At 38.7% G+C, this 8,014-nt stretch overlaps 1 protein-coding gene across 3 annotated transcripts in view; it reads left to right on the top strand.

Annotated features, from left to right (window-relative positions):
- Positions 1-5,299: 5,299 nt before the first annotated feature.
- The window catches only part of LOC121296863 (synaptopodin 2-like protein), an 18,558-nt gene continuing 15,843 nt past the window's right edge, over positions 5,300-8,014 (top strand). Inside the window, exon 1 of one of the 3 annotated variants that reach the window (XM_041222736.1) lies at positions 5,300-6,553. In XM_041222736.1, coding sequence (XP_041078670.1) covers positions 6,073-6,553 — 481 coding nt within the window. In that variant the 5' untranslated portion in view covers positions 5,300-6,072. Of the gene's footprint in view, positions 6,554-6,895; positions 7,613-8,014 lie in introns of those variants that run through there. The other 2 variants (XM_041222737.1, XM_041222739.1) reach the window with 2 other exon arrangements.

Here is an 8,014-nt window from a genome sequence, read left to right as displayed (position 1 = left end):
TGAGCCACTTTCCTCACAATTGCCGCTGAGCAAGCCTGAATATATAGCAAAGAACTGGAGTAGAGCAGCTGCACTGTGTGTGAGCCGTGAGAGGAGGCTACAGGGAAGATTCCATGCAGCCATCGCTTCAGGTAGGAAGAAGTTCTGAGGGACTTGTCTTGTCGCAGCAGGAAAGAAGATCTGAAGTATATATTGTCACTTTTCTTTTCTGGTTTGCACAGTTACTGTGAATCATGTGTCATTTGAATAAACATGTTCAGAATTTAATTCACAGCTGTCCATACCTGTACTAGTTCAGAAGAAAGATATTGAATGAAAACAAATACTTGGTGTGATTTACCAAGTTATGAAAATCTGACCAAAAGAGTTTGCCAGTTCATGAACAGCATTATTATTATTATTATTATTATTATTATTATTATTATTATTATTATTATTATTATTTATTATTAATTGACAGGTACAAAATCAATTGCACAGCTGGTACGTAGAAGAGAGTAAAAATACTATTTAGTCAAGTCATTTGATCAAATCTGCTGATTGTAATTTAAATGCAACAGATTTATCTAAATGTCCACAAATTGCTTTATACTATGCCTTTTAACACAACGTATGCACTGTTATTTTTTAAAAGTAAAAGTAAGCCTCGACAACAGTCCCACTGTGCAGCAAATCTGCAGTAGGTTATTTTATTTTCCTAGCAGGAGATGTTGAGATTCCAGGTCTGTGTGTTAGGGTTAAGGTTAGGGTTAGGGTTAGAGTTAGGGTTGGCATTAGGGATTGGCTAATTGATAAGGTAAATGAAAGGGATAGGGTTGGGTTTATAATAGTTTTTTTATAAGTAGGAGTTTCAAACACCTCGAGTACAGTGCCAGCTGCGGACATTAGATTCCACTCTCCGCTGAAACGAATGTCATATCTATCAGGGCTCTATTAAACAGGCTTGAGGGAGAGGGAGCTGATGTTGGTTGTGTTTTCTGGTGCCCATGTAAATATAGAGAGACATAAGGGTGTGAGCTTGCTTTGGTGAAATAGCAATGTACCATACCCAGTGAGGTAATCAGGCAGCATTGTGAAAGGTCCTTAGATTGTGCATGATAACCAAACTTTAATGACAGCTTGCATTGTTTGGATCAATTTCCTCCAATAGCACAAGTCAAAGCATGCCTGCTCCCAAACCTGTAAAGAACGAACACTTCAAACTATGTCAGCCTTGGCATTGTGCCTTCAATTAACAGGTCCATGCTTTTATAAAGCAACATTGTATTTGTGAATGGCTTGCAAGAATTATAAATGCATTAACTCTACAACTAATGAAAAGCAGACAGGTCATTGTAACCCGCATTGGCAATCCCATTTAATTACACTGCATTGTTAAAACAATATTTTGCTATTGTTTTGTTGGTTTTAACCTGTAGTTTTTTTTTTTTTCTTCTGTATTGAAGCTCAATCCTAAGGTACCTAATGCATATGTGACAGGGTGGACTGGAGTGTGACATCAGACCAGTAAGACACACAGGCAAAATACTACGAATTGAGTCACAAACACGCTCATATTTATTAAATCACCACAAATAACAAACAAAACACTTTTACAAAACATTTAAACAAAAAACACAAACATAAAACAAATATCAGCTGGAGTGCAGCCAGCCAGGTAGCAGCGTATCACCTTGAGATTGATCTCTCTTCCATGCTCTCGCTTGTTCTTCTTATTCCCCCCCCCCCCCCCCCCCCCCCCCGGGCAGCTGCTATGCTTTTCTATATGTGACCATCTCCAAATTGGTAATCACTTAATCAATTTGGAGATGGCCACATTAAGCACGAGTTTAGAGGGATGGGGAATTTCACCCCATTCATGCTGTAAAACAAAAATAATTGTTCTTTTACTGAACACATATACAAACCAATACATAAATAATAATAATAATAATAATAATAATAATAATAATAATAATAAATAATAATAATAATCAACATATTGGCGGCTGTACCCCATCACAGCATACTAACAGTGTTGATGGCATCTAGCAGCAACCGTTAGTAGATGCCATCAACACTGAGACCACTGATAGTAGAGACCACTTTATTTAATGTGCACCAGAGTATCCATACTGTACAACTACAGTTCTTTCATCAGATGGAGTTCCTTTCTTGTGCTGTACCTCTTGATTTTCATATGGTGCAGCAGTTTTTTGTTTTTTTTTGCATGCTTGTGTGAAAGCATTTAAAGCATTAAAAAAAAAAAAAAAAGATGTTCTCGATTCCTGGAATGTGTGTGTTTTTTAAAAAGCCTTTTTGTTTGCAGAGTGAGTCAGCTGTATAGCCAAGTGGGCTACGGGGTGTCAGGAAATGGCTGGGTGGGTGTGTTTAACAAAGGCCCTGATGCCTGCATCTCTTCAGCTGTGGCAGTGAGGTATTCAGCAAGCAAGGACAAGTCAGAGGCTTCTGAACTGTACACTCCACACATGCATAAGGCATTGCGGCCTGTTGAAATGTTCAACAGGGAGCTTTGCAAGCACCATTGGGCTGGGGAGGTCAGAATTTTATTCAAGGCAGGGAGTGGGATAATTTTTTTTACTTTTGCAAAAGGGCAACTGTCACGTATTTAAACAGGCATTCTGTTTGTTTCTGGTTTCTCTACACTGGCTGACTTACCAGAACACTATTAGACACATCCCAGTTTCATATTGAGCTGTGTCTGAATCTATCATTGTGTTTCTTGAAGTGTATCTTTTAAAAACCCATCCAACTAACCAAGCCTGTGTCTAGTTTTGGATATTTAATATCTCAATGTCTTTAATATCTCCCATTCTGAAATTGATATTCATCAGCAGCCTCCCACAATTGGACTGTTTACAGGAATCAAACATCAAGGGCCCTATCCCTTTAAAACATGTGTCTTTTTTTGTGAAAAGGGTGGGCCTGTTATTGATACAGTCTTTACAGTGCCAGAACATGTAACAATTGGGCAAGTTTGAGCACCGAATTGTCGAGAGACAGCGAGCTGGGATTAGTGCCACTACAGCAATGCTTATGATCCAGCAGCAGGCTGATCAGGCACAAGCTGGGACCGGCATGTCTGGGAAGGGGTCCAAATTCTCCTGGTGGACGAGGAACTCCTGTTCATCATGACTTGGCTTGCAAATGGCATCTGATGTACAAACAGAGTGAAAGCTATAGGATACTGTCTCCAGGGTAAGATAACAGGCTGCATTATTTAGTGGTTGGGTTGAGTGAAGGTGTCTGTTTGCACAAAGCTCACCACTGAAGCACGGAGCTCAGTAGATCAGGCTGTTGCATTTTGTGGTCCAGGGTCTGGGGCTCCATTCCATCATCTATCTCAGGAGGGACCAGATTATTAGCTGTGAAAAATGAAATGCAAGATCAGCACAGGTGGTCCTTCGACTAGTTCTGGAGATTCTACAAAGGTGCAATTGTTCAGAGTGGGGATCTGTTAATGGCATTCTCATGTTTCGTTTTTTTATACTGTCATTTAATCAAAACACTTTTTGCATTCGGTATTGTGCTGCTCCTCATGTGAGCCCTTCCTGTGTTTTTGTTGCAATCAATTATCTGACTTAGTGGGCTTCAAATGGTATCTGAAATTCTGTGAAAATAAACTGCTGTAAAAAATTATTATACTTTAAGATCCTCAACAACAAACTTCCTGCTTGTTCGACAATTGAAAATAAATACACAGAGTAAACTACTATACATATTTACATTACTTTAATAGAGTCCAAAAGAAATAAATTAATGTAGTTACCATGGCATCAAAAGCCTATAAGTACCTCCACTGTTTGTTTTCAAACACACTTTCCCTTGAAAAAAAGGTCTGTTAAACATAACGAAACGTTAGGAAGCTGGCTCTTTGTTAATGATACATTCAACATTCACAGTATTGTACATGTACAGTATTAGCGAACATGGATCTGTCCTTGATATATTAAAGTTAGGTTTAGGGTTTGAAATCATAAAGGAGTTTAAAATTATGAATAACTTCTTGTTACAGCCTCATTATGTACAGTCGTGTTTACATTAAAAAAAGAAAGTCTAGCTGGAAAAGGCATGGCCTGTCTTAATTTGGTTTCTTCTCCCTCACTGTCACAGCTGCCCAATCCCCTGCAGCTTGTAATATCTAGAAGCAAGTGCAATGTGGTTGAAGTGGTTCTTTGTTCCGAGCATCTAGGTTGTAAATCTGAAGCAGCCCTGCCAAGCATATTTGTGTAGGAGGAGATTAGTGCTGTTTGGCAAAAAAAAAAAAAAAAAAAAAAAAAAAAAAAAAGTTAAAAAAAAAAGAAAAAGAAAAATAACTGTAATCATATTAAAAGCCCAGCAACTGCATTCTTTAAAAGAAACCCCTCACCCTTTTCCTTTTTACTAAAGTCAATATTGCTAATGTCTCGACATTGTCTCGTCTTTATGATATAGCTCTTGTATGACTCTTGAACTAAAGGTATCCCATTCAGGACTGTTATTGGGTTTGAGAAGACTGCAGGGACAGCCAGTAAACTATGATAGGAGCAGGGACTTGAAATCTGCATTACCCAGATACTGAAAAGATTGATGGTTGATCCCTAGGCCTTAGAAAGCATTCTGGTGTCTGGGAAAGCCACCCGCAATGATAAAAACAGTTATTGTAATTCCAGCACTCATTGTGAACTCTTTGAATGATGTGTAGGCCACACTCCGAACAACTGTGCAAATCTTGATAAAGCCTATCTAAAAATGTAAAAAAACAGCTTAAATGGAAAACAATTAGGCTTTGTGAATTGCCACAAACAAAATTTTGTGTAAATTGGCCGAAAAATGTTCAGAAACTGTGAAAGAGACCTCTAGTGAAGAAGAAGACCATGCCCGAGAGTAGCTGAAATGATCTGTGTAAAAATACTGTACAGTATGCATTTATTCATTTTTTATATTCCACTCTAAGCTCAAGACAGAAAGAAAGAAGGGGTGTTAAAAGCATCAGGAGCATCAGTGACTAATGTCTGCTCCTTTTCTATTCTTTACAGGTAATTGCCAACTTGATGTACAGAGAAAGAAGAGCTTTTAGTGAAACTAGACATCCAACAACTGGCTCGAAGTACTAAAATGACAACCATCTCCCAAAATGTGAAAAATTTCTCATTGGCCTCACATCGTCAGTGGCGCTCCTCCACACAAGAGTATTAGCAATATATATATATATATATATATATATATATTATATATATATATATATATATATATATATATATATATATATATATATATATATAATATAAGGTTATATTTATTAAAAACGTGAATCACCTTATTATGAAATAGCAATGAAACATTCAAGTGGCTGTTTAGTTGACCCATATCTGAAGACAGATCTCAAACCTCTTAGAATAATATTATTTTCAAGCCGCTTACTTTCTTTCGTCAGTTTATCAAAGTGTTTTCCTTGACGCCCTGCCAGCCCCTCAGTGCCTATTTTTGTGCAAACCTGTCCCCCCAGACTTTAAATAATAAAATGAACGGGAAGGGGATTTTACTGTCTGGTTCATTTTAGCTCATGTGAAACTTTTTGTACACTGCCCTGAACTTGTAGAATAAAGTGAAATTCCTGAAAGCGACCTTACAGTATACAGACCTTGCAGTAAACACTTTTAAAAGTGTTTGGCATTTACTGGAGCTAGTTCAGTCTCCAGCTTTACTGTGAGTGCTGCAGAAAAAGAGACATTCCAATAGAGAGAAAAGTTTATGAAAATGGTGGCTACTGGATTAAGGAAAAAGAAATGAAGAAATATCCGCAGTTGAGAAAGAGGATGCAGTTTTGCAGGAATTGAGTGGAACAGATGTAGTTTTTACTGGACCCACAGGGGAGCAGATCATTGTTGAGCAATATCTTTGGCCACTCTCCAAGGGAACTGGTACAAAGTGCAGTCTCAGGGTTCTTAGGGGAGGTCTTGTAATTTCAAAAAGGCAAAGCTTGATGATTTGAAAATATTGCTTGTATTTTACTGTTGTGGATCAGTACAGACCGTTATCAAGAGAACAGTAAATACCTACAAATAAAACCCCTCTTGAAGGAAGTGCCCTATGATGTGGAAGCTTGACGTTTTGGAGCATCAGTCCAGAGCAGAGGGGTCTTCAGAACCTGGTCTCGCATTGAGTGACAACCTCCAACTCTTTTTGAATGCAGAGGCTGGCCCTTCTGGGATTAATACAGAGATGAAAAAAACAGGCCAAGTCTTTGCTCAGCCCCAGACATGGAGCAGGGCTGCGAAGGATCAAAATCAACAGGGAGACGTGAAGGAGGAAAAAATATCCCTGCAGCCGGTGAGGCGAGGAATGAGTTGGGCAGGCCCCGAGCCAGGACCTGAACACTGGAACTCAAAGAACCTTGGCCAAAGGAGGGAGAGGCCTATCTGCCATCTTTCAGACTCGGAGCTACCTCTGGAAGGGGAATTGGGAGGAGCAGGCAGCGCTTCAGACTGGGAGAGGTCAGGAGAGGAGTGGAGGGTGGTGAAAGTGAAGCCGGTGATGATCACCAGCGCCACGCCACAGGCCAGGAAAACAAGTACGTCAATTTTCTCTAACTCTCTACTTCATATTCTTAGGAATGATGCACAGCAAGGGTAAGATATATGTATAGCTATGGCCAAAAGTTTTGCATCACCTAGAATCTTAGGATTGAGACATCATTGTATATAATATATATATATATATATATATATATATATATATATATATATATATATATATATATATATATATATGTTACATACATTATATAAATGTTACATTTTTCAATTTTTGTCAGTGTTTAATTAAGTATCTGTAAATTACAAAGCGGTTTGTAATAAAATACAGGCAAAATAGCAAGTGAAAGAAAACGAGAGATAACCGTATCAAATCACGAGGAAGGGTGTAAAAACCCCAGAGTGCAAATTACTATCATTAGGGTACTTCCTGATTCCAAGTCTGGGAGTTCTAAAGAACTGACGATTCAATCCCTAGGTGTGGATCAAATGGAATCTGCTTGAGGAAATGAGTAGGTTACAGGGAGTTGGGTCCAGTCCAAAAACTAATTACATTTCCCTGTAAACTCTAATTGCTATCATATGATCAGCCCCCCTAAACACAAGTCCTTGTGCGCTCTTTACCAACTTATCTCATTAACAACAAAATCCAGCCACCATCCCTGGCCTGGTTTTCCTTTTAGATTTCCTCCTTGTGGTAAGCTAAACTAATGGTAAAGAATGTGCAAAGTTAGTTAAGAAAGGCAAGCAAAGTCACTGTTACAATTAAAAAAAAATAATTAAAAATCCCTGTGACTCTCAGATTTAAAAAAAAAAAAAAACAGAAAAAAAAATTCCGTAACACAGCAGAAAGGAATGTTAAATAGAACCGCACAGGGGAATCCCATGCCTATATGCTGGAAACAGGCTGTTAAGACTGGAGATAAGAAGGCAACATCATCTGAGAACCATGTCAATGAAGGGGTGCTGCAGCAGAGGCAGTAACAGCACAAGCAGGAGAAGGCTGAGAAGAGATTGTGCAGTGACGCATTTAGTGTTTGGAGACCCAGCAAGCCACAGTGCCATCATGCCTCATCACATTCCCTCAGCTGTTTCAGGTATGACATGGTGTGTTTTTTTTTTTTTTTTTACTGTGTTTCAATCTGCACTGGAATTGACTTGAAAGCGATTTGAAATCAGCATCGTTCATTTCCATCAGCAGCAGATTGAGATCAGATCCGTTTTAATTAGGACTCTGCCTGTCAGCACCAGTTAGAATTACGGACTAACAGAACTTGATCTCTCGGGCTTGCATTGCAGAAGTTATACAGTGTGCGCCCAGTGTCTGACTGCAGAAAAGAAATGATGCAAGCTGAAGATGAAAGCTGAGAATATATTATGCTTCTAGGGAAATAGTAAAGGTTCATTTATAAATGCCAACAATTATACAGAAGACGGATGCATGCAGGTTGGCTTTTGTGTAATGTACTCTTTCAGATGGATTGTAGATTGTAGACTGC

The sequence above is a fragment of the Polyodon spathula genome, chromosome 22, assembly GCF_017654505.1.
Source record: "Polyodon spathula isolate WHYD16114869_AA chromosome 22, ASM1765450v1, whole genome shotgun sequence".
In the NCBI taxonomy this organism is placed as follows: Eukaryota; Metazoa; Chordata; class Actinopteri; order Acipenseriformes; family Polyodontidae; genus Polyodon; species Polyodon spathula.
This window is presented reverse-complemented; position numbering and strand designations above follow the sequence as displayed.